This window comes from Dama dama, chromosome 22 (genome assembly GCF_033118175.1).
Source record: "Dama dama isolate Ldn47 chromosome 22, ASM3311817v1, whole genome shotgun sequence".
Lineage (NCBI taxonomy): Eukaryota > Metazoa > Chordata > Mammalia > Artiodactyla > Cervidae > Dama > Dama dama.
The window spans coordinates 24,885,897-24,913,686 of record NC_083702.1 but is presented as its reverse complement, the minus strand read 5'-3'; the positions used below and the strand labels follow the sequence as shown (position 1 = coordinate 24,913,686).

The 27,790-nt window shown below is 42.1% G+C and overlaps 1 protein-coding gene across 2 annotated transcripts; it reads left to right on the top strand.

Annotated features, from left to right (window-relative positions):
* The first annotated feature begins 1,599 nt into the window (after positions 1-1,599).
* Positions 1,600-25,156, top strand: ERP27 (endoplasmic reticulum protein 27). Of its 2 annotated transcripts, XM_061124124.1 has the most exons (7): positions 1,600-1,766; positions 2,370-2,467; positions 4,666-4,803; positions 17,691-17,807; positions 21,854-21,979; positions 23,349-23,546; positions 24,436-25,156. In XM_061124124.1, the coding sequence occupies exons 1-7, from the start codon at positions 1,622-1,624 to the stop codon at positions 24,481-24,483; spliced, it is 870 nt and encodes a 289-aa protein (XP_060980107.1). In that variant the 5' UTR covers positions 1,600-1,621; the 3' UTR covers positions 24,484-25,156. The 2 variants fall into 2 exon arrangements, with proteins under 2 accessions (XP_060980107.1, XP_060980108.1); XM_061124125.1 differs by lacking the exon at positions 21,854-21,979.
* The last annotated feature ends 2,634 nt before the right edge of the window (positions 25,157-27,790 follow it).

Sequence of the window (27,790 nt, the reverse complement as noted above, 5' to 3'; positions counted from 1 at the left end):
CCCTGGTGACTCACATGTCACCATCTTTACAAAATCTGCCTGCAATGCAGGAGACCCGGGTTCAATCCCTGGGTCAGGAAGATCCCCTGGCAACCCACTCCAGTATTCTTCCCTGGAGAATTCCATGGAGAAGAGCCTGGCAGACTACAATCCAGGGAATCTCAAAGAGTCAGACATGAGTTTCACTTGCTGTGGTGGATATTAGTTGCGGCATGTAGGATCTAGTTACCTGACCAGAGATCGAACAAGGGTCAAATGGAAGCAAGGAGTCTTTTTTTTAATTAATTACATTTTTTTTTCTATCTTTGGCCCCACTGAGTCTTGCTACACACAGGCTCTCTCTAGTTGTGGTGAACAGGGGCTACTCTTCATTGTGGTGCTCGGGCTTTCCATTGGAGTTGCTTCTCTTGTTTCAGAACAGTCTCTAGAGCACAGACTTGGTAGTTGCAGCTCCTGGGCTCTAGAGCACAGACTCAATAGTTGTGGCTCATGAGCTCAGCTGCTCCAAGGCATGTGGGATCTTTCTGGACCAGGGATGGAATCTGTGTTTCCTGAATCTTCAGGCAGATTCCCATCCACTGCACCAGCAGGGAAGTCCCTCAGTGTATTTTATTATCATATAGTGCATGCATGCTGAGTTGCTTCAGTCATGCCCAACTCTTTGCAAACCCATGGATAGAAGCTTCTACTAAGCTTGAGACTTACATATCCCTTGCCTATGGGAATGCCTTGGATTTCCACAGGCACTTGGGCCACATCAGGCATTCTTTCTCTCCTGCTTAAGCTCTTCAGTGGCTTCCCATCACCTGCAAAATACAGTTGAAACTCCTACGCTTAGTATACAAGGTCCCCTGGGATCTGGCCTCAGAATGCCTTTCTGCCCAGATTTATTATTCCATTTTCTGGTAATGCTCAATTACTAATATTTCTCTGGTTAATAATTTGCACACCACATTTGCATCTCAGTGCTTTGGCTCTTTACGTGAAACTCCCTTTCCACATTCATTGCCTGGAAAAGTTTGATTTACCCAGGACTCTGCTTAGGCACACTTCCCAGGTGGTACAGTGGTAAAACTGCCTGCCAGTGCAGGAGATGCAGGTTCGATCCGTGTGTGGGGAAGATCCAAGGAGAAGGCCATGGAGCCGATTCCAGTATTCTTCCCTGGAGTCAGACATGACTGAGTGTGCACACACACACTGCTTGGGCGCCCCCCTGCAGGAAGAAAGCTTTCACCAGACACCATCATTGTCCAAAATGTCCTTAGTTCATCTTCTCCTAGCACCCTATGAGTTTCCCAATTTTTTAATCACTTTCCATTTTACATTTAAATGATCTATTTAACTGCTCATCTTTCATATTAACGATCTAAGCTGGGAGAGGTGATCAGATCACCATGATTGCTACGTCCATAGTGTCTAAGTCAACCACCTGGCATAGAATGTTTTGTTTTATTTAAAGGAAATAGCCTGACTTTCTTCTGACTGGTTTTGTTCTGAGGCCCTGTTACCGAATCCTGTCTCTTATCTCAAAAGTTGAAGGTCCCCGTGCCCCAGAGTCAGCTGCAGTGTTCCCAGAGCACAAATTACGCCACAATCCATTAACTGCAGAGTGGGCTGCCCTATGTCAGCGGCTCCAAACACCAAGACCAGGGCGTGGAACAGGAGCAAGAAAGTGGGAGCCATGCCCTCCAGATGCCTGATTCTGTTATTTCTCTTCACATACAAACCATCCCCGGAAGTTGCTGCAGAAATTCAGGAATCATCAGGTAAGAGAAAGGAGCACTTGAGTGACCAGGGGGTGAAAGAGTTATTGGAAGAAGGGAAGGGAATATTGGTAGAACTCTGGGTATTTGTCCCCCAAACCTAGGAACTTTTCAGGAGATGCTGGATAAAAATCTGCCTCGCCTAGCAGAGAAGAGGGGAGTCTGGCATCCTTAAGAAATAGGCTAAAAAAGAAAAAAAGAAAGAAATAGGCTATCATGGACTTCCCTGGTGGGCCCATGACTTAAGTCTCTGTGCTCCCAATGCAGGGGGTCCCAGGTTCGATCCCTGGTCAGGGAGCTAGATCCCACATGCCTCAACTAAAGATTCTTCGTGCTACAACTAAGACTTGGCAAAGCCAAATAAATAAATAAATATTATTTTAAAATAGGTTATTATGAGAGAAGTCCCCCCCACACACAAGTTAGTAAAGAAATAAAGCCTTGGAATGACATCTGCACTCCCAAATCCCTTTGGCCTTAGTATGAAGAGGAAAAATAGAGATGCCCTTGTGATTTAGAGTTGCTTTTTCTCCACTCAGTACCTGCAAGCTCTCTGTCTCTCTCTCTCTCTCTCTTCCTCCCACCCCTACCCTCGTCTCTGTCTAGATGGTCCCGGCGTCCAGGAACCTGTGCGGCTCACAGATGTCCAAGCTGCCATGGAATTCATTGCTGCTGCTGAGGTGGCTGTCATAGGCTTCTTCCAGGTTTGTTCAGATATTGCCACCTGCCCTTCTCCCAAAGAACCAGAAATATGCTACCTTAAGGGAGCCACGCTAGTCACTTGCCGGCCAGATGATACTGCCTTGGAAGTCAAAGAGCAGAGTCTGATTTTAGCTTGTCAATCAAGATCTCACAATTTCTAGACGTTCCCAGTCTCTGAATCACATCTTTCTCATAGTCGTTTCAAGAGTTCTGAGGCTGCTGTCTGGGTCTCCCCATCTGTACATGCTTTGAAGCTTCAGTCAGTGTTTGAATTTCCAAGGCAAGGCCCAGAGTAAACCAACTTGTATCAAGCAGGCAACACATTTGTGAATAGCTGCCTCCAGTCTAGAGCCTCTTAGCAAGTAAGGAGTCCCGCACTCTTCTTTTGCTTCCCAGGTGGCTCCGTGGTAAAGAATTCACCTGTCAATGCAGGAAACACAGATTCAATCCCTGGGTCAGGAAGATCCCCTGGAGTAGGAAATGGCAACCCACCCCAGTATTCTTGCCTGGGAAATCCCACGGACAGAGGAGTCTGGTGAGTTACAGTCCATGGGGTCACAAAGAGTTGGACACAACTGTGCAACAGAGCATGCATACACACTCTTCTTCTTCTTTTTTTTTTTTTTTTTTCATTTGTTTGCTCTGAAATATTGAATAAAGATGACATTTTGCATATTGAAGGTCTTAGCCTCCATCTTCCAGATTAGCTGCCTGGCTAAAAAAATCAACCATAAAGGAGAAGGCATTATTCCAGCATTTTTCTTTTTCTCTGGAGGTAAATCTGCTGATTTCACAGCTAATTAATCCCCTACTTTCTCCTCTCAGACCTTCTTGCCTGTTTCTATTCATTAATTCCAAATCACCATCATCTTGTCTTTTCTGTGTACACAGCTGGAAATAAAATTGATGATCTATAAGTAGGGGAGGAAGACAGGAGTGGAGTGGGGGAGTGGGTGTGAGGCGTGGGGGCAAATTTTTCAGTGATGGGCGATCTGACCTGTAGACAAAAACAGCAGCCTACACTCAGGCCTGAGTGGCAAGGAAGTGAAATTGGAAGAGGGTGCGATAACTCAAATGGGCACCAGGTGTCGCTGTTTGCTCCTAGAGCAATTCCATTCTAAAGAGTGGCTTAAAAAAAAAAAAAAAGACGAAGCCTTGAAGAACAATTGTTCATAACCTGAAATGAACTCCACACGCCCTTTTGGATGAGCACAGTGCCAGCTCCCTCTGCTTGACCCCAGCTGCAAGGCTAACCATGATCTTTTCTCTGAGCACATCTCCTCTTGCCAGAGAAATGTCAAGGACAAACATGTTCACGGCTGTTTATTGCTCAGAGATTCTGGGGATGAGGGTCCCATGAGCACAGGGAAATAAGAAGGGCTGGAATCAGCATTCAGAACAGGCTTCCCTACTCTGTCCTGCAGGCCTTGGTTCTAGAGCATGAGCAACGCCTGAACAGTATCTTCATGGCTTACACACAGCGGAAAGAGCACTGCTCCCCAACGTCCTACACAGCCTTGTTAACACATCTTCTAAGCTTCCACTTTAATTTCTCTTCTTTTTATTTTCTCTTTTTTGGTCCTTTTGACAGCACCTATTTCTGATTTTTACGTTTCTTCTTTCCTCCACAAATTATTCCCCAAATATTTGCCTCCTTTGGTTTATCGATGACTGTGGATATTCAGGTCTTTATGATTTTGAGCCCCTTCTCAGCTATTAACAAACTACAAGTTAGTCTTTCAGTCATGTCTGACTCTTTGCGACCCCATGGATGGTAGCCCACCAGGCTCCTGTGTCCATGGAACTCTCCAGGCAAGAAAACTAGAGTGGGTAGCCATCCCCTTCTCCAGGAGATCTTCCTGACCCGGGGATCAAACCTGGGTCTCCTGCATTACAGGCAGATTCTTTACCAGCTGAGCCACCAAGGAAGCCCAGCAAACTACAAGTTCTGCGGTAAAGCCAGATAGGTGTTCTAGACTTAGCCACTGTGTCATAGTTACCTATTAACCCAGCCAGCCTGGAAAATTCAACCACGTCCCTGAGAAGCCAGCCTACATTTTTAGAGGTCAATGTTGTCTCACTGGACACTTTGATTTGATATGTGTGAGCATATTTCTACTCCCTAGTCTCTTTCACTCTTTCCTCCAGAAACAACCTGTGGGTTTTTTTCTTTCTTTTTGTTTTCCCTTCTTGTCTTTAGGATTTAGAAGTACCGGCAGTGTCCCTAATCCACGGTGTGGTGCAAAATTTCCAAGACGTGTCTTTTGGGATCAGCACTGCCTCCGAGGTTCTGGCTCACTACAACATCACTGGGAACACCATTTCCCTCTTCCGTCTGGTAAGTCAGGTGGGCAACTCCAGCCAGGCTTCTAGTTTTTCCTTGGGTTGTGAATGCACAGACTTCTGAGACCAGAATGGAGTCTAGATCTTGAATCACAACGGTGATACCAGCATCAGGGACCATATGAGGAGGATGGCTCAACTCAAGCTTCCTAAACAGATGCTGTCATGAAATGGGAAGAAGCCTGGACTGAGGGTCAGGACATGAGATTTACAGCACTGCTTTCTCACTGAACAGCCATGTGACCTGGGCAGGTCACAAAACACTTTCTTGACTTCGATTCTTTTATCTATAAAATAAAAGAGGAGTGGGAGGGAGGTTAGGGAGGGAGGGGATATATGTATACATATAGTTGATTCATGTTTTACAGCAGAAATTAATACAACATTGTAAAGCAATTATACTCTAATTAAAATAAATTTTAAAAAGAAAAAATACAAAGAAAAAAACTACTACATACAGCTCCATAATTTGGACATGGAATAGCTTAATTAGCCATTTTCCTATTTATAGATAATTCGGTGTGTGTATTAGTCCCTCAGTCGTGTCGGACTCTTTGCAACCCCGTGGACCATAGCCCACTAGGTTCCTCTGTCCATGGAACTCTCTAGGCAAGAATACTGGAGCAGGTTGCCATTCCCTTCTCCAGGGGATCTTCCCAACCTAGGGATTGAACTTGGGTCTTCTGCATTGCAGGAAGATTCTTTACCCTCTGAGCCACCAGGGAAGCTCTCTACAGATAATTAGATAATCTCAAATATTTTATGTTACTGCAGTGCTATAATAAATGCTTTTATGGGGCTTCCCCGGTGGCTCAGACAATAAAGAATCTACCTGCAATGTGGGAGACCTGGATTTGATCCCTGGGTCAGAGATCTTTATATTTTTATATTTCCACATATATATACTTTTTAATATTTTCATATCTTTGAGAGTTCACTTACATTTATCAAATGTGTGTTAACAACTACTGGGTTCCCTATGCAAGGTAATGATCATAAAAACACATTGAGTATATTCTCCCCTCTCATAGCTCTTAAAATATGGTAGAGATTGTAGACATAACATACAAGTATCTATAATACAAACAGCATCACTGTGGGTAAAATACTGTGTGTGTGTGTATTAGTTCCTCAGTCATGTTTGACCATTTGAGACCTCCAGGCCCCTATTTGAGCCCTCCAGGCTCCTCTGCCCATGGAATTCTTCAGGCAGGAATACTGGAGTGGATAGCCATTTCCTTCTCCAGGTGCAACATTACAAGAGTCTAACTGGTCAAAGCAGGATAGGCACTACATGAGCTGGCCAGAACATCAGCTTTGTAACCCATGATCCAAGTCCTGGCTGAATGGCCTTAAGAGTTATTCCACATTCTGGACCTTCTGTATTGCCTGCAAATATTAAATCCAGAGATATGCAGAATATAGCATGCCGTTTTCCTCCTTTGAGCCATCTCCCAAACCCCTACACTTTCCCTGTCCCTTTTACAATGAAGAAAGGGTAGGTTAAGAAGATTTCAGTGAGTATTGGAACATAGTTCCTTTGTTCCCTTCTTAAGGATGTTCTCAGTACTGACATCAACACAGTTTCTAACGTTAATGCTATTATCAACACAGTGTTAATGCTAATATATTCTAATAAAAAGAATAAAAAATGGGATTAAAAAAAAAAGCAGAGTAGAAATTCTGACCAAAATAGGTTATGAAGGAGACAACTGAACTGAGATTTAAAGAACAGATAAAATTTGGACAACATAGAGGAGAATTCATGGCCAAAATGGGGGGAAAAATTAAACTTGGGAAAGAGTGATCAAGCCAACTTGACTGAATCTCAGAGAACATGTTTTGGGCAGATGAATAAAAGAGCAGTTTGATTGGAACCATATTGTGGAGAAATTTGAATACCAGCTTAATGAGTTTGCACTTAAGTTGACTGGCGCTGGGCAGCCCCTCAAGCCTTTAGATCAGGGGAATAACATGAACAATAATGTGTTTGTGCAAGATTATTCTGGCAGTAATGAGTCGGATGGATGGTTCGGCAAAAAAGACAGGAATAGAGAGAACTTTTATCAGGCTGACAAGATAGATCATGTACTAAGGATCTGTAGCAAAGAAGTAGCAGCAGAAAGTGAAGAAAAGGCATAATATTCTCTCTTTCCTTGACCTGGGAGCCTGATTCTCTGGGTCCACCTCTTCTTTTAGTCTCCTTGGGTTCTTCTCTTTCTCTGTCCACACTACTGCAAGGATCAGATATCAAATTATGGAGAGGAGGAGGGCTTGAAAGTCACAGTATCTAAGGAATAGTGAGGGTATAACAGAAGTGGGTATTTCTGATGTTTTATTTGGTTGTTACGTTTATGTTGGTGGTGGAACGTCAAAGTGAAGATGACCAGGGTCCACTGGAAATGAAAAACTGAGCAAACATTAAAGTTTCAAAATTTCTGGTCTGAGTGTTCTTCCCTCTACTCTTTATCCTCTCTATCTCTTACATTCTTCATCCAAATCGCTTTAAAATGTATTTTGTATTCAGTGTCTTTGGCTTTCTTTAAGCTCTTACTTAATACATTATCTAATTTGCATATCACTCCATTAAAATTGCCTTCACCCAGGTCTCCATGGCTTCCATATCTCCAAACCCAACCAACATTGTTTAGATCTTATTTTACTGACCATTTCTGCCATATTTGACATTGCTAACCACTCTTTTTTTCTCTTTAATAGTCTCTCTTTCCCTGACCTAGGAACCTGCTTCTCTGGGTCCACCTCTTCTTTTGGTCTCCTTGAGTTCTTCTCTTTCTCTATCCACACTACTGCCTGACCCAATGCTCTTCCCAATCTAAGTTATAGACTCCGTGGAGGCAGAGACTGTCTTATTCACTATTTCAACCACTGAGCATTTAACAGGGTCTGTCAGGACTTCCTTGGTAGTTCAGTGGTTAATAATCTGCACTTCCACTGCAGGGGCATGGGTTTGATCCCTGATCAGAGAACTAAGGTTCTGCATGGGATGATCTGTGGCCAAAAATAAATTAAAAATAAATTTAAGTAAGCATCTTTAAAAAAACAAGATAAAAAATAAAAGTGCCTGCTATGTAGCAGGTACTCATAAGTATTTGCTGAATAAATGAATATGTGAATGAACCTTTTTTTTTTAATTTATGAAAAAGGCTTTATTTATTTAGAGCAGTTTCAAGTTGAGAGCAGAATTGAGAGTAAAATGCAAAGATTCACCTTATATCTCCTGCCCCACACATCCATGGCCTCCCCCATCAGCAACATCTCCACCAAAGTGGTACATTTGTCACAGCCGATGAAGCTACATTGAAATGTCATAACCACCCAAACTCTATAATTCACATCATAGTTCACTCTTGGTGTTCTACAATGTATGGTTTTGGACAATGAGTAATGGCATAAATCTATCATTATGGTATCCCAGGATTTTCACTGCCCTTAAATTCCTTTGTGCTCTGCCTGTGAATGAATCAACTAATGAATGAATGAATGAATGAGTAATTCTTCAGTAATAGGATCTTTTCTTATGTTTGATGGTTATGTGTTTGTTGAGGATGTGGAATGTTTTATCTCTAGCCTGGACGTCTCTCATGATTCAGATGCTTGCTGGATAGAACTATTTGAATATCCTCATAAATACTGCAGTCCTGGAGTTTGAGCAAGCTCCGGGAGTTGGTGATGGACAGGGAAGCCTGGTGTGCTGCAATCCATGGGGTTGCAAAGAGTCAGACATGACTGAGCGACTGAGCTAAACTGACTGCTGTCTTCACTTAGTCAAGACAGAGTTTGTCACCTTCCCTTTCTGTGTCACATTCTTCCCATGAAAACACTATTTTAGTGAATGGCTATGTTCATTCACTCTCTAATCTTTGCCAATCATACCTTCCACCCTGTATTTGGAGCCTATGTTCTCCTTCACTCTTCTTTTTACTGTTACACCAGTTTATTCAGGCACCAGCAAAATAGTTGTGGAGACACATAAAATACAAGTGATACTTCTGAAGGAAGACAGTAATCAAAAATAATGAGTTCATAAATGTAAGTGAAAGGGTTAGTTGCTCAATTATGTCCGACTCTTTGGGACCCCATGAATTGTAGCCCGCCAGCCTCCTCTGTTGATGGAATTCTCCAGGCAAAATGACTGGAGTGAGTATCCATTCTCTTCACCAGGGGATCTTCGTGATCCAGGGATTGAACCCAGGCCTTCTTCACTGCAGGCAGATTCTTTACTATGTAAGCTATGAGGGAGGTCCCTAAACAGCAATGAAAACTCAGTGTTGCCACTGGTGAGGTCTGATTTAGCCAGTCCCACAGCCATGGCCATTACACGTTGTTTTATTATCCAGTTAATGCTTCCATCTTTATTAAATAGTTTGAAGTATTTTCTGTGTCTGTAGCTGCCTGAATCTTACTGTTGCTCCTGTGTTATTATTATTGATTCAATTAATGTACTGATGGTGTTATACACACACACACAAAATTGACTTTTCCTCTGCCCTTTGTTTTGTTCCTTGCTTAGACTCTTAGCACCTTTTTAGCATAAACATTTCCCATACCTTCTTAATAGGTTTCCCTTCACTATTTCTTATTCAGTTTCTAGATTGGTATGACAATGATGGAATTAAAATGGACATTTGACCATGACACCTCTTTCTTAAAAACTCTTCAATATTCCCCCATATTACAAGAACAAAATCAAGACATTTAAATGTGTAGTTTTTATGACCAGGCCACTACCTGCTTCTCCATTCCCTTTTCTAGCACATTCCCACCCTGGTCTCTACCCTTTCAATACCCAACTATACACAGTATGAGGACATGCTTCCATCATGTCACATGGGCTATTTCTCTGCCTAGAATGCCAGCCCCCTTCAGGGCCCCTTTCTCTTAGGCTCACCCAACCAACTCCTCCTCATATTCCAGTGAAACAGTTCCAGCAGTTTATTCTTCAGAAAGGCTCCCTGGAATCTTCAAATTGTCCTAACCACTCCTCTGAAGCTTCCCAGGTGGCACAGTGGTAAAGAATCTGCCTGCCAATGCAGGAGATGCAGGAGACTCAAGTTTGATCCTTGGGTCAGGACCCCCTGGAGCAGGAAGAGGCAACCCAGTCCAGTATTCTTGCCTGGAAAATCCCGTGGACAGAGGAGCCTGGCAGTCTACAATCCATGGGGTCTCAAAGAGTCAGACACGACTGAGCACTGACAGAGTTTCCTCTAAAATCCCACGTAACTGACCACTTTAGAGGGCATGTCATGTATTTCTGTGTCTGTTTCACCTTTTACCCCACTAGACCATGAGCTTATTCAAGGCAGGAACCATGACTTATTCATCTTTGTGTCCCAAAGGTCTACAGTAGGTCTCTGGTAACTCGAAGACACTTGGAAAGTGTTTGAGGAATTTACTCACTCCCAAAACTCTGTCTGAAGATGCCTGAGTCCCTTCAGCAGTTCTTCCCCCACCTGGACAGAAGCTGCTGGTTTGCACTGTAAAATAGGATTAAATCAAATCCTTCTGTGAAGAGTTTTGGTGAGAAAGATATAGACTATATATAAAATAGATCAATAATAAGGTCTTAGTGTATTTCACAGGGAGCTTATATGCTATAATAAACCATAATGGAAAAGAATATGAAAATATACATATGTTATATATATAAAATATATAATTGAATCACTTTGCTGTATACCAGAAACTAACATAACATTGTAAGTCAACTATACTTCAGTTAAAAAAATGTTTTTTTAAAGAAAGATATAAAAGTTTACACTAATGCATTTCCCGGTACTGTACCATTGAACTATTTGTAGCAACCTATCAATACAAAAATTTCCAATTAGCTACAGATCCACAAGTACTTTTTTTCCAGTTTTTTGTTTATAGCCTTATGAAAGCCTGATTTAAAAGTCCTAGTTCCACAAAGATACACATTTGGGAAGAAAAACAAGTGCTTATTGCTTCCAGTGTCTGCAGGTTTTACGACCTCTAACGAACGCTTTAACTTTGTTTATGATTTATTCTCTACAAAGCCCTGTTGATGGCTTCTCAGAGTTGCTCGCTCTTCTTTAGAATCTGCTGGCTGTTTCCCACCAGTGACAGACCTACTCCGAATGAACTCTTGGAACCTCTGTGGACAAGATTATTTATGTGCCATACCAAAAACAAGAACCCTGCTCCATTGGCAAGTCTGTGGTGACAGCTTTTAGATAAACATTTTTTTCTCAGTTTCAGTTCAGTTCAGTTCAGTCACTCAGTCGTGTCCGACTCTTTGCGACCCCATGAACCGCAGCATGCCAGGCCTCCCTGTCCATTACCAACTCCCGGAGTCCACCCAAACCCATGTCCATTGAGTCAGTGAAGCCGCCCAACCATCTCATCCTCCATTGTCCCCTTCTCCTCCTGCCCTCAATCCCTCCCAGCATCAGGTCTTTTCCAATGAGTCAGCTCTTCGCATCAGGTAGCCAAAGTATTGGAGTTTCAGCTTCAATATCAGTCCTTCCAATGAACACCCAGGACTGATCTCCTTTAGGATGGACTGGTTGGCTCTCCTTGCAGTCCAAGGGACTCTCAAGAATCCTCCAACACCACAGTTCAAAAGCATCAATTCTTCTGCACTCAGCTTTCTTCACCGTCCAACTCTCACATCCATACATGACCACTGGAAAAACCATAGCCTTGACTAGACAGACCATTGTTGGCAAAGTAATGTCTCTGCTTTTTAATATGCTGTGTAGATTGGTCATAACTTTCCTTCCAAGGAGTAAGCATCTTTTAATTTCATGGCTGCAGTCACCAGCTGCAGTGATTTTGGAGCCCTACACTTTTGAAAATTCAGTCCAAATTTTACTAGGATTATTATTCAGGCTTTTGGGATAATTTTTTTAAAAAAAGAAAAAGAACATCAACCAAGACTGTTCTCTCTTTTTAAAGTGTTTTCTTAAACTGAGGTATATTTAAAAGTTTGGCATTGAACAAACTGAGGCTTTCAATATACTCAAAAAATACCACACAATGTGACCGTGCCCTTCAGAAGAGGACCCCAATGTTTAGAAATGATAATCAATGCCTGTGTCCTATAGGGGTGGTCTGGGAGTGAACAGACATACACAATGGACATGGTCTTCACTGATTCCTGCCTGTTGGTATCTGTGACTCTATGTATTACTCTGTGTAATACTCTATGTGACCCATTAGGAGGCCCTTTTATGTCTACAGTTAAGACTTCTTGACACTGGGAAATGTGAATCAATTGCAGATCTTCTGATACTTTCTTTCATTTGAGATCTAGAATTTCATCTGTTTGTTTTAGTGCCTAATTTATGATAGGCACTAGAATCTGATGAAATTATTATTATCATCCCTGTGTGCACTTAGTCACTCAGTCGTGTCTGACTCTTTGCGACCCCATAGACTGAAACCCACCAGGATCTTCTATCCATGGGATTTTCCAGGCAAGAATACTGGAGTGGGTTGCCATGCCCTTCTCCAGGAGATCTTCCCAACCCAGGGATCAAACTCAGGTCTCCTGCATTGCAGGTGGATTCTTTACCAGCTGAGCCACCAGGGAAGCCCAAGAATGCTGGAGTGGGTGGGTAGACTATCCCTTCTCCAGCGGATCTTCCCGACCCAGGAATCGAACTGGGTTCTCCAGCATTGCAGGCGGATTCTTTACCAACTGAACTAAAAGGAAAGCCCATACCCAGCATGGCCGACTCCAAAGCTACCTTTTCTACCTTATTATAGTGACTTTCTACAGTATTTAATTCTGAAAAAAGCCTGTTTTTACTCATATATTTTACCTACTCTAATGCTCCTCATTAAATAAAACTAAATTAAATAAAGCTAAAAAAAACAAAAAACATTTTTCCTAGGCCATTTCTCTCTCCCTAGCACTATTTAATCAAACCCCTGGCTTATTTCTCAAGATTTAACCTAGGCATGACATATTTTGGGTTTTCCCAGGTGATGCAGTAGTGAAGAATTCACCTGCCAATGCAGGAGGTGCAAGAGACGTGGGTTGGATCCCTGAGTCAGAAAGATCCCCTGGAGTAGGAAATGGCAACCTACTCCAGTATTCTTGCCTGGGAAATTCCATGGACAAATAAGCCTTTGGGATCCATGGGATCCCAAACAGTCAGACATGACTGAATGACTGAGCGTGCACGCGCGTGCACACACACACACACACACACACACACACATACATGATGTATTTTGGCAAAGAAATTTCAGAATTATCCCATACAGCAAATTTCCACTGTGAGAACATGTTTAGAAATAAGCTGAAATAATAAGTGGAAATATGAGTTGACAGTTATACGGGAGAGATAAGAAGGCAGCATTTGCTATATTTATGGAATGCTTCAGTCTGCAAAAATAGCTCAGGCCAACTATATAAATGTGATTGAGAAAAAATTAAAATGGAGCAATAGTAAGTTGTATATGACAACCTGTCTGCGTGAGGACACAGCTTGTCCTAGCACTAGTGCGAGGTCCCTCCCCACTCTCCCATCCAAGCACTAACCAGGGCCGACCCTGCTTAGCTTCTGAGATCAGACGAAATCCAGTGCATTCAGGGTGGTATGGCCATAACAGCCCCCCACTCTCAATAGGACTCTTACTATTACCCTAACAGAGATGTAATCCTGTGTTGAATAAACCATGAACCTGTCCTAAAATGGAATCTCAGATATTATTTGAATGTGTACCTCATTTTGAATATTCTCCATCACTTCTATTTGAAGAAGTCTAACTTTGACCCAATGGGATAGTAATAGAAATACGGTAGGGGCATCCTTTCATGCCTTTCACAATTTTTCCTGGAAACCTTTTATAAGAAATGCACCTAGCCAAGCAGAGAATCAGAGCAGAGTGCGTAAAAATAAACTGATAACAAAGGCAATAAATAAGATATGCCAAATCTTAAAATATTTTTCTAAAGTGTATATATATATCTATTTTTTAATTTATTTATTTTTGGCTGCACTGGGTCTTCACTGCTGTGCACGGGCTTTCTCTAGTCGTGGTGAGCAGGGACTACTCTCTAGTTGCGGTGTGTGGGCTTCTCATTGTTGTGGCTTCTCTTGTTGCGGATCATGGGCTTTAGGGCACATGGGCTCAGTAGTTTCAGCTCACAGGTCCTGGAGTTCAGGCTCAGTAGTTGTGGACACAGGCTCTGTTGCTCTGCAGCATGTGGGATCTTCCTGGACCAGAACTAGAACCCATGTCTCCTGCATTGGCAGGCAGATTCCCAACCATTAGACCACCAGAGAAATCCTAAAGTATGTATTTACCAAGTATATGGTAACCAAGCAGCTTATAAAAACAAACCCGAGAGGAGAGGGCATGTACTGAACAAATGATTTCTCCATGGTGGCCAAGATATTTAACATTGTAACTGGTGCAAACTAAAACAACTTTAATGTTTTACAAAAAGCTGGGTTGTTAATTACAGGAATCTATTGGAATTAATTCAAAAGAGTATTGCTGAAATACTAACAAACAGAAAAGGAATGATGAAATCCACTGGTATGATACAGTGTCTGAATCATATAATAATCCACATCTGATACTCTCGGGGAACCTCAAAATTACATTGTAAGGTGACAACCCTTCTGGTTTACTATTTCTGTTTTTCTTCTGGTGCCTCTTTTCTTGAGGAGAAAAATAATATGATTTTTCAAAGAAAATTCTTTCAAAAAACTGGAAAAATATATTAAAAAATATTTTCTCCCACTCTGGGATCCAGGGTCGGATTTTTCTTTCCAGGGCATTATGCAAATAAATTCCCTTTACAGAAGGGAGGTTTCCTGTTTAAATGTTTCCAGGAACCCTACACATGAGCGCTCCGGAGTTTGTTGGTTTAAGAAATAGAGAAATAATCAGGTATGCTTCATTTAAAGAGCCATGACCAGCTGGAGAGGCTTCAGGAGGGTGGCTTTTATGAAAGATCTTTGCTTCTTAGAGAATGTTATCACCACTTCACAAGCTCTGCCTCCCCTATACTGCATTCCTCAAGTCAGGAGCCACCTGGAGTAGCTGGCATTTCCTGTTCATCCTGTTCTGGGAAATGCGAGGGTTTGCCTGGAAAAGAGAGCAGCGAGGGAGGAGCTCCTGGCTCAGAGCACAGTTCTATCCGCTGCGGTGTAGACACCAGGCCTCCAAGTTTCTAGAAAAATAATCAGAAAGCATTTAGACGTATTAAACATAAAAAGGACCCTGGTTGTGATTACAGTAATGATTCTGATGGTTGTGCAAAACCTTAGGAAGGAAACGTACAAGCCATTGCTAGGTCGCTTCAGTTGTTTCTGACTCTGTAACCCCATGGACTGTAGCCCACCAGGCTCCTCTGTCCATGGAACTCTCCAGGCACGAAGACTGGAGTGGATTGCCATTTCCTCCTCCATGGGATCTTCCCAACCTGGGGATAGAACTCGTATCTCCTGCCTCTCTTGCATTTGCAGGCAGATTCTTTACCACTAGCACCACCTGGGCATTATGGAGCTTTAAAAATCCTTTGTGCTCACTCTCTTTCTCCTGGAGGAGAAGGATGAGAGAAGGGTGGGCGAGGCCCCACCTAGGATGACTTTTTCTCCTGCTTTCATAGTTCTCTCCCAGGCTTTCTCTCAAATACTGTGAATTTTAAAACAATTAAATATGCAAAGGGAAGTCACATTTTAAAATATCCTGTGGTTTCAATGAATGTTTTTTTCAAGATTCTTTTTGTAAAGACAAACATTTTCTGTATCTCGGCACTTATGTATTTCATAAGTTTGAGTTGTGAAAAAAAAACAATCATAAGGTGATTAAGTTGCCAGTTGAGTGAATGTCAGCACTTCTGGATCTCAGTACTTTGGTGTAGTCAAAGCATTTTAAACAAAACAAAACAAAAACACACACTAGTTATAAATGAAAAGGTTGATGACTACATTGAAATTAACTTCTATTCACAAGCAGTCACCATTAAAATAGAAGTCCCCAGTGAGAAAAGATATGTAATATAGAACCATAAAGGGCTCATATCCAGAATATATAAAACACCTTCAAATCAACAAGGAAAGGATCAACTCAATAGAAAAATAGGCAAGTGACTTGAACAGACACTTCAAAAAAGATGATATATAACTAGTTAATTGGGGAACTGGAGGTTAAACTGCAATGAAATACTACCACATATTCATCAAAATGAATAAAATTAGAAAGGCAGATAATACCAAGTGCTGGCCAGGGTGTGAAGCACTGGGATCTTTCAAACAGTACAGATGCAAGTGTACATTATTCTTCATTTTAGAAAATAGCTTGGCCTTATCTCCCAAATAAACATCAAAGTGCATGTCAAAAATATACATATCCTATAATCAAAAATTTCAATCCTAAATACATGCTCAATAGATACAGAGGCATGAGTTCCAAGAGAAATGAACAAGAGAGTTCATTGCAGCATTATTTTAATAACCAGAAACTGGAAACAACCTAAATATCCATCAGTAGTAAAATAAGGTTTTGCATATTTGCACAATGGGATACTATTACAGCAAGGAAAATGAACATATTACAGCTACATGCAATAACATGGATAACTCTTAAAAACAAATTAATTGAGATACACAAACAAAAAAAACATAATCTGTTTCCACTTACATAATTTTTTTTTATGCATCCCCACTGCATGTGGGATCTTAGTTCCCCAGCCAGGAACCAAACCCACACCACCTGCATTAGAAGCATGGAATCTTAACCACTGGACCACCAAGGAAGTCCCTACATAATATTTTTTAAAAGATGAAACTGAACTGTAACAGTGAGATGCATTTTTAAGCAATAAAGCTATAAAGAATGAAAATAGTCATTGTAAAAGTCAGGATAATGGTGAACGTTGGCAGAAAGATAACGGATTATAAAATGGACATGAACTTGAGCAAACTCTGGGAGATCATGGAGGACAGGAAAGCCTGGTGTGCTGCAGTCCATGGGGTTGCAAGGAGTCATACACAACTTAGCTACTAAACAACAACAGAAGGATCAGAGAGGGCTTCAGACATTCTGGCAATATTCTATGTCTTTCCCTTAGTGGTGGTTCCACAGTTGTTTACTCTGTGACAATTTTCTGAGCTTTATATTTTCCATTTTGTGCTTTTCTCTGCATGTGTGTTTCATTTCACATTAGAAATGTACATAAATAAAACATAAATCTGATCCTGTAAGTGGCTCCCCTTGCCCTCAGGTTAGAATTGAATTGCTTATCTTGACCTCAAGGTTCTTTGGGAATTTGCCCTGCCTACCCCATTGCCCTGATCTTAAAGAATCTGCCTGCAATGCAAAAGACCTGGGTTTGATCCCTGGGTCAGGAAGATTCCCTGGAGAAGGAAATGACAACCCACTCCAGTATCCTTGCCTGGGAAATCACAAGGATAGAGGAGTCTGGCCAGCTGCAGTCACTTTCCACCCCACTGCCCATGTCTCTTTCCCACTACACTTAACATCCACTGCTATAGTCCAGCTAACCTAACTGCAGCTTCTGGAACAGAACATCTGTCCTTTTTGCCTTTTACAAACACTGTTCTTTATTTAAAACTCCCACCCCATCCTCATTCATCTGACCAAGTCTTAGCCATTCATTAGGAGCTATCTCTTCCTGGAAGCGTTTCTCCTCTTCCTGAGGTGACATACGGGTCTGTGATGATACTTGTCACGTTCTGTGGGATATTCCTGTTTACTTCTCTGTGACCCACAGGACAGTGCATTCCTCGAGAGCCAGGAACACGGACCTTTCTGTCTTTGGAGCTTGAATTAGTGGCTGACTTGGGTTTAGTAGTTCAGAAACATTCATTGATGACAAAACAGTGACAATTTTATCCTTTTTGTGTGACCCAGGTGGATAACAAACAACTGGATATGAAGGGCGAAGACATGGAAAGCATGGATGCCACCAAGTTAAGCCGTTTCATTGAGAGCAACAACCTCCACTTGGTGACGGAGTACAACGCTATAGTAAGCAGCCCCTGTCTCTAGACCCTTCAGGCCCTGTGTCAGGGAGGGTAATTGCCTTCAAAGGAGAAATCCTTTCCTCCAAGCATTCTGATCTTTTAATTAATAATAACAGTTGTTATTGTTGTTTAGTCACTAAGTCGTGTCAGACTCTTTTGGGACCCCATGGACTGTAGCTCACCAGGAGCCTCTGTCTACGGGATTTCCCAAGCAAGAGTACTGGACTGGGTTGCCATTTCCTTTTCCAGGGGATCTTCCCAACCCAGAGATCAAACCCAGGCCTCCTGCATTACAGGCAGATTCTTTACCAACTGAGCCACAAGGGAAGCCCAAGAATACTGGAGTGGGTAGCCTATCCCTTCTCCAGTGGATCTTCCCGACCTAGGAATCGAACCAGGGTCTCCTGCATTGCAGGTGGATTCTTTACCAACGGGAGCTACCAAGGCAGCCCATGATAACAGTAACCACCATTAAATCAATTTGTAATTGTTTATATTTCTATCCCTACTACAACCCTTAAGACTGATAAACTTGTTCCTACCCAACAAAGAAAGAAAAGTGAGATGACATGTTACATGACTAGTAAGAGAGTCAGAATGCAAAGTTAGGGTGACTAATCAAAAACTTCTGAGTTTGGTTGCAAGAGAGTTCAGTGGAGCAACTCTGATGTGACCAGCATTCTAGACCATGCTTCTCAAACAAGATGGCAAGCTTGCCACAATTGCAAAAATGCTGAAGGTCAATTTTTTCCCTAAATCACTGGAGACCAATATTTTTGTAAAATGCAAATGAACTGTTTAAAAACACTGATCACATATTTGGATGTCACAGCAATGTAAAATTTCTAAAAAGTTTTTACACACCTATTCCCATTTTCTGTGTCTACCTCCTTGCAGACTCATGACCAGCAGTTCTCAGTCGGGTACAATTAGCACTTGCGTAGACCCTCCTAGAGTCTCAGGTTTCTTTCTGGGTGTCTTTCTTGGTTGTTGCATGCTGTCGACAACCTGGGTGAAGGTGTTGGTCCACCTGTCCTGATAATCTTCTGGCCTTCTAACACTTACAGCTTATAGAATTACCTTATATGTCCTACCTTTTACCTTCCCAAACTTACATCATTAAGTGATGGAGTGTTGATTTCCAGTGATCTACCTCGGCTCCAAAATGCTGCACATTCTCTCATAACAGTACTTTATATGCATGTCATGCTTTTCAGAACTAACAAAACCCTTTTATGTCACTTTTTCATATAATCCTCACAGATTTTTTTGAGGTAGAAGAGAGGAGATTATTATGTCCATTTTATAGAGGAGGACTCTTAAGTTCCAAACAACATTCAATATTACACAGTAAGTAGAAAAGACGTCACTGAAGGCAGAAAATTTGATCATGCATGAAGTCATACTGTCTATATCCATTTTACAGGAGAGGAAATGGGAGTTCAGAAAAGTGAAGTAACTTCCTCAAGCCCTACAACTTGTCATTTGAAGTTCAGTGACAGCCCTGTCCACTTGTCCCAACTTTTTTCATGACTGACCTGTCTGACTGAGTCCTGTGGTTTTTCCATTCCCCTACATAGCCTACAACAGAAAACACCCCTCTTCCTGTTGACTAAATTCCTGTCCGCCTCTCACACCATGTTAGTCTCCATGGAATGGTGATCCCATTTCCACTTCTGCTAGGATTGCAAACGTATGCATCCCGGGGCATTGGCAGCAATAATTTAAAAGGCATTGAAAAGTGCCTAGACCATCATCATTCTGGTCATTGTCTATAAGGCTGCCAGGAGTGCATTGGGGACCAGAAAAGATGATCTTCCAGTCCCTGGTTTATGACCCAGGGTCCTGAAATTCCACAGGTGAATGAGGGCAGAGGCAAAGACTAGCCTTCCTAAGTTCTGATGATTGGGCCATCTCTTACTTATAGAACAATGACACATTTTGTTAAGTTCTACATTAGAGGCGACACCAACTCCTATCAAGAAGAAATTAGGAAAGAATTTCTCTAAAGAAGCAAGTTTTATCGTGACTTTCTTATTTCCCAAAAGTAGTGTTTTTCTCTTTTTGAGACCTGCCCACACTACTATGGTTATTTCTCATCTGTTTCTGGTGCAGAGGTTTGTACCAGTAGCAACTGGGCAGAAATTCCCAGTCCTGTGGTTGACCTCCTGTGCACTGTTAATGCATACACTCAACACTTGGCTTCAAGATGAAAATTGGACTGTGTCTATTAGGATTAAACTCATCATTTCTGCAATGTTCAATCTCTTCCTCTATCCTTTCACTATATCGTTTGACTCTTTAGCTTTGGTTTCTTGACTCTTCCCAAGATTTATCCTCTATCTCTGTTCTAGGAGGGTAGACTGCATGCTATAAATTTAAATAACAAAACAAGAGACAATTATTTAAATTTCCAATCTTCCAAATTTAAAATTGAAGACCTGGTTTTAAACTCCAGGGAGAAAGTTTTTGGAAAGAACTTAATGGATCCTCCTTGCCTACATGTTGGCCAGTAGAGCTGAAAATTCTCTTCAGGGTAGTATGTAGCTTCTGGAAGAATCCTGTTTAGTGACTCCCGTTCCCATCATCCTGGGACTTTGCCCAAATGTTCATTAACCTACAGCTCACTCTCTCTCTCTCTCTCTCTCTGTGTACATGCTAGTTTAACAGCAATACTCTCTGTCTTTAGAAGGGAGAGGTAAGAAGAAATGGGATTTTGTTTAAAATAGAGACAGTTGCAGCGCTGTTTCTGAACAGGGAAATGAAGGGGGCTAGAGTCATAGTTTTACAGTCTCCCTTCTCTCCTCCGCTCTACCACCCACAGCCTCAGGGGAAATCACCATCTCTAATCCACACAAAAGGGCCAAACTTCCCATCTCCTGAAGCAGTTATCTCACGGCTGACCTGAGATGGACTAACTCAACCCTGCTTAGGGCTGAGTTGATTTTGTTGAGGTTTTGCCATCAGCTGTGTAGGAGTCTCATGGTTAAGGGTACAGACTCTCAAGTCACACTGCCTGCTGAGAATTCCAGCTCATCACTTATGTGACTTGAGGCGATCTTGCACCTCAATGTCTTTATTTATAAAACTGGGACTTTGAAGATTAAATTAGTTATTATACGTAAAGACCTGAAAATACTACCCAGCACATCAAAAGCACTCAAAAGTGCACAGTACTATCACGGGTTCAGAATCCCATTTTAAGTGCATCTGGCTTCTCTTGGTTTTTTGTTTGTTTTGCTTTGTTTTTTGCTGTGCGGCCAGCAGGATCTTTGTTCCCTAATCAGGGAATTAACCCACACTTCTGGCAGTGAAAGCTTGGAGTCCTAACCACTGGACCACCACATTTCAAAAGGGGTTGAAAAAAGTGACTAAAATATTCCATGGTGTATTTGTTGTCTAATGATGCATAACAGTTTACTCCAAAATGTAACAACTTAGAACAGAAAAAAATTGATTATCTCATACAGTTTCTGTGGGTCAAGTCTGAGAGTGACTAGGGATGGGGGCCTCTGATCCCGGGGGGCTCATGTGAGGTTGCAGCCATTGGTCAGGGAGGCAATCATCTGAAGGTTTGATGGGGGCTGGAGGATTTCTTCCAAGATGATTCAGTCACCTGATTGGCAAGTCAGTGCTGGTTGTTAGCAGGAGGACTTAGTTCCTTCGTAGGAACTATGTGATTCTCTTCCCAGGGCTGGTTGAGTGGACAGTATAAGAGAGTAAGTGATACAGGAGAGAACAAAGTAGATGCTACTATGTCTTCTATGACCCAACCCTTGGAGGGTTGGACCCAACCCAACCATCACTACTGCAGTATCCCTTTGGCTGCTCAGCTCCGCCCTGTTCAGTGTGGGGATGAGGGATCTACTAAGTTGCGTGAAAATTAGGAGAATGAAATTGATCCAGAGCCATCTTGTAGGAGTTGCCATTGGTGTGATGGGTGGTCAGGTATCATTTATGGTCCAGTGTACCTAGTCATTGAGTTGCCACTAATATTTTTTCCCCTTCCTTTTCTCTTTCATTCTGCTTTAATACATTTCAATTTGCCAGACTGCAATTGGCCTATTCAATAGTATGATTCCGATTCATCTTCTACTGATTATGAACAAGGCCTCCTCAGAGTTTGAAGAAAACTTGCACAGATTTCAGGAGGCAGCTAAGCTCTTCCAGGGGAGGGTAAGTCTGGACTGGGAGATTCCCTTTTGAATACTCAGCTGTAGGACACCAGAAAAAGAGAGATGGGGCTAGGGAAGTGAGAGAAATGAGGAAAATAATTATGGTTAAGGGGTAACGAAGTGAGAACTGGAGTATAATAAATCCCATTAAATCCCATTACTCTGCCTTAAAACTTAAGATGTATTTTAAACTGTTAATGATGTATTTAATCATATCTTCCATTAGCAGTAAGTCTATTTCTTTTTTATTCATTGATGGTTGGACAAAAAAAAAAATTAGAGATCCAAAGAAACTGAACATAAAAATCACCTGTTAGTCTTGATAGCTTCATGTATCTGTGCTGTGCCAAGTAGCTTCAGTCCTGGCAGGCTCCTCGTCCATGGGATTTTCCAGCCAAGAATACTGGAGTGGGTTGCCATGCCTTCCTCCAGGGGATCTTCCTGACCCAGGGATCAAACCCATGTCTCCTGAATTGCTGGCAGATTCTTTACCACTGAGCCACCAGGGAAGCCCCGTGATTTATTTACTCCTTACTATAAACTCTGAAGTTTTAGACCCAGGGCTTATTTCTCACATAAAACACATATCTTGTACCTAGTGTCTACTGGATAAGCAATAAATATTTCTTTCTTTCCCTTCCCCACTTTGTGCAGTTCTGCTTATGTCACTGAAATAGTAAAACTTCAACTACTTCAAGTCTACTGCATTGAACTAGAGACACCAATGATGAGGGTTGTTTGGTTAAAAAAAAAAAATCTTTCTGGTGGTTGTTTCCCTAACACTGGAAGTTTTCAGTGTTACTAAATGTAGATAACTCTCTAACTAGACTGTTATCAAGGAGATTTCCTCTTCGAGCAGAAGGTTTGATTTAATAATATAAAATAGTTAACAATTATTTACCATCTGAGCCACCAGGGAAGCCCTATCAAGCACTTACTATATAAGCTAAAAACTGTACTAGAAATATTATCTATTCTCTTATTCAGTCTCCCCCCAACAAAACCCAATAAGAACACTGAATCTCAGAGAGGCTGATTAATGTACCAAAAGTCAGACAGCTAGAAAGTACTAGAGGCAACATTTAAAAAGAATTCTCCATGTTTAGCCATTAGACCATACTTTCTCCCTTAGCTAATCATTAAACTGTCTTCCAGTTCTATGTTCTTAAAATTAAATAGACCTGATCTAAAGGAAAAAAACCTAAAACAATGCAAAGTAAAAGAAGAAATTCATTTTAATTCAATGACTATTTAAATTGTGGCACAGACCCTAAGTTCAAGCAGTGTAAACAGCAACAATCACCAAGTGTCTCTTCCTTCCAAGGAGGACCTCAGACAGATCTTTCTCTTTCAAATTTCCCAAACTGCAGATTCTTTTTATTCTGGTGGACAGCGGAGTGAAGCAAAATGAAAAGGCGATATCATTTTTCAAACTAAAGATGTCTGAACTGCCTGCTTTAGCAATTTACCAGACTCTGGATGATAAGTGGGATACACTGCCTATAACAGAAGTCCTAGTAGAGCAAGTGCAAAATTTTTGTGATGGATTCCTGAAAGGGAAGGGACTGGTAAGTATGAAACTGCAGGTAAAGCAAGTTGAGGTTTTTTTCCCTCTCAGTTCAGTTCAGTTCCGTTGCTCAGTCACGTCTGACTCTTTGCATCCCCACGGACTGCAGAATGCCAGGCTTCCCTGTCCAACACCAACTCCCGGAGCTTGCTCAAACTCATGTCCATCGAATCGGATCCATTTTCCCTCTCAGTCCCTTTAATTTTCTGTTAAATAAAAATTCTTTGACCTCTGCTGGATTTGATTAAGAGTAAAAGAGTAGGAGGATATGGTGGTCAGGGTCAAGACGCTTTTTAGGAGGTAATCATGGGAGTGAGTGAAAGTGGCTCAGTCGTGTCAGACTCTTTGTGACCCTAGGGACTACAGTCCACGGGATTCTCCAGGCCACAGTATTGGAATGGGTAGCCTATCCCTTCTCTAGGGGATCTTCCCAACCAGGGATTGAATCCAGGTCTCCCGCATTGCAGGTGGATTCTTTACCAGCTGAACCACAAGGGAAGCCCAAGAATACTGGAGTGGGTACCCTATCCCTTCTCCAGGGGATCTTCCCCACCCAGGAATTGAACCAGGGTCTCCTGCATTGCAGGTGGTTTCTTTACCAACTGAGCTATCAGGGAAGCCCGCAGTCATGGGAACCAAACCAAAACAGAACTCCAAAAGCACTTTGGGGAAGGTCTTGCATATTCAAAGGAGCTGAATTTTGGATTTTACCATTCTGTGTACAATATCGATGGGAAATAAGTCAAATTCATATGAGGGGTTCATGAGATAACAGTGGAAGATGGATTTAGGGTTTTCAGGAGGGATTAAATAGCTCAATTTGTTAATCTCAGAGTTCAAAAACAAGATTGGGCTCCAGATATGAATATCCATGCCATGATGTTTTTCAGAGAGAAAATCATGAATCAGAAGAGAAGACATCAAAGGTGGAACTCTGATTGCTTCCCTGTTTATTCTGCATACAATCAAGTAACTACTTTATGCTGAATGAAAAGGGGTCAGTAAAAAGACTCAAATCTCAGAGACACTAAATAACAGACTCACCAAGCTTCACACACACACACACACACACACACACACACACACACACACACACACAAAACTCCAGTTTCTTCCTTAAATCTCAATTACTCTACTTGCCCTTTCTCTTAAATTTTCTATACTCTCTACTACCCATCTGATTTTTCTCTTCTGCATTCATACTGAGTGGACCCATACACTAGATGGAGGCTTTAAGAGAAACACTGCACTCTTGCTGTGAAGTGGGTGGTGGGGGGAACTGGGACAGGGAGAATTCCTAGAGGGAAACTGTTCTGATGGGTCATTTAATATTGAATTCATACTGCATGAGGCTTACATCCAAAATCTTGTAGGGTTGCCTAAGGGTTGAAACCCTACTCTTCATAAGCCCTTGTCCTTCTCTGACTCAGAACCAAGGACACAAACATGGTTTTAAACACCTTTCTGGAATTGTCTTCATGCCAGAAGTCAAACAATATTTCCGAGTCTCTGAACTCAGCAGAAACAGACCGTGTACAACTCTATGCTTGTTTCACGTTCTTAACTCCCCATATGAATCAACAACCGCATGATAAATAAAAAGCCCTATCTCATAAGAAAAGACTGGCATCTCTTTGCAGACCTAACCTCTTGTAAATACCCCACTGCCCAGCTCAGCAGAGTGGACCTCCCTCTTCAGTGCCTACTGTTTAGGGTCAGGCCATGAGCCACCTCTGTGTCATTGTTCCCCATGCGTGTGATGGGAGCTGGTGGAGATCATCCTGCATGACCACTGGGATAAACATGGTAGTGGAGCTGGGGAGTGAATTAGGTAAGAAGTTGGGGAACAGGGGGGAAGAGAAGTGGGGCGCTTGGTCCTTAGGGGCAAGCTGGGGCGACTGAGTGTGGATTATTGCAGATGAGGTGTGCGATCCAGCCCGTGTGGGACAGAAGGAGAGTTTGGCTGAGTGTCTCTGGCCCACAGGCTGTTACTGTCAACACACAAATGCTGCATTGTTCCCAGAAGGCCTTTTGGCTCCGAAGGAAAGTGCCTAAGTGCTGAAGAGCTGAAAAACCACAGTGTATACCTAAGGGCTGGTCCAAGTGGGGAATAGACACTGAAAGACTTAGTTGTTCCTTTCTGGGGGGAAAACTCCATGGCCTGTGAGCTGGGAGTTGGCTGCTGGCTGGGAGTCCATGAAAGCAGCTGTGGAGGGCACGCCCCTCAGCAACATGAGACCAGCGGATTCCAAGGAGGCAGACCCATCCATCCACAGGGCTGCTGAAAACCACCCAAACAGTCTTTTGCTTGAGGCTGAAAAATATTCCTGGGATAGGCACATCCCAGAAGCTGCCCTTTGATCCTCCGAACCAGAACTCTTGACATTTACCATCAGGAAATTCTTCCTGATATCCTGCTGAGGTCTACTAACCACACAAGCTCTTTCTTTTAACTTATACTGCATGGAAATTCCTAATGGCTGCCAATCACCATCTCTAAATAGTACCTTTAACTCCTTACTGATTGCTCTTAAATCTTCTTAACCTGTCTTCTTTCTTCCATACTCGTCATAATCCAAACTTTTCACCTTTTTAAAAAATTTCCAAGTCATTTGATTGACTTTATTATTTTCCCTTTTCCTCTTTTGTCAACATTCCCTCTCTTTTGCTTAAAAGAATGGGATTCCAAACCCTTGTAGGTATTTGGTAAATGCTAACACTGGACCAACAGACTGGTTCCAAATAGGAAAAGGAGTACGTCAAGGCTGTGTATTGTCACCCCGCTTATTTAACTTATATGCAGAGTACATCATGAGAAACACTGGGCTGGAAGAAGCACAAGCTGGAATCAAGATTGCCGGGAGAAATATCAATAACCTCAGATATGCAGATGACACCATCCTTATGGCAGAAAGTGAAGAGGAACTAAAGAGGCTCTGGATGAAAGTGGAAGAGGAGAGTTAAAAAGTTGGCTTAAAGCTCAACATTCAGAAAACTAAGATCATGGCATCTGGTCCCATCACTTCATGGGAAATAGATGGGGAAACAGTGGAAGCAGTGTCAGACTTTATTTTTTTGGGCTCCAAAATCACAGCAGATGGTGATTGCAGCCATGAAATTAAAAGACACTTACTCCTTGGAAGGATAGTTATGACCAACCTAGATAGCATATTAAAAAGCAGAGACATTACTTTGCCAACAAAGGTCCGTCTAGTCAAGGCTATGGTTTTTCCAGTGGTCATGTATGGGTGTGAGAGCTGGACTGTGAAGAAAGCTGAGCGCCAAAAAATTGATGCTTTTGAACTGTGGTGTTGGAGAAGACTCTTGAGAGTCCCTTGGACTGCAAGCAGATCCAACCAGTCCATCCTAAAGGAGATCAGTCCTGTGTGTTCATTGGAAGGACTGATGCTGAGGTTGAAACTCCAATACTTTGGCCACCTGATGCGAAGAGTTGACTCATTTGAAAAGACCCTGATGCTGGGAGGGATTGGGGGCAGGAGGAGAAGGGGACAACAGAGGATGAGATGGTTGGATGGCATCACCGACTCAATGGACATGGGTTTGGGTGGACCCCAGGAGTTGGTGATGGACAGGGAGGCCTGGTGTGCTGCGATTCATGGGGTGGCAAAGAGTCGGACATGACTGAGCGACTGAACTGAACTGAACTGAACACATAAATTCCCATGAGCTATATTCTGTTCAATATTTGGTTCATTTTTCAATTATTTTACTTGAAGTCTTCCCGCCAATAACTATGGTCAGCATTGACTACACAGATCTTAACTTCTTTACAGGGTATTTTTCTCTTGATGACCTTCAATAGCAATTTCATTATACTTTGTATTTTGTACTTTTCTTTTTATCTTATGGTATTTAATTAGTCCTTTTAGGTTTATATTTCTCCAAAACTGAAAGATATTCTTGTCTGTCTCCTTCACGGCCAATCTTGTTCTTTGTATGTTAAAGTGTTAGTTGCTCAGTTGCAACTAACTGACTCTTTGCGACCACATAGACTGTAGCCTGCGAGACTCCTCTGTCCATGGAACTCTCTAGGCAAGAATACTGGAATGGGTAGCCATTCCCTTCTCCAGGGCATCTTGCCAACCCAGGGACTGAAACTGGGTATCCTGCTTTGCAGGTAGATTCTTTACCGTCTGAGCCACCAGGGACTTATGAGCAAAGAATGGAACTTCTCTAGAAAGAAGAAATTTCTAAAGGTCCTCGTTCATTCACTAAAGATCAGAC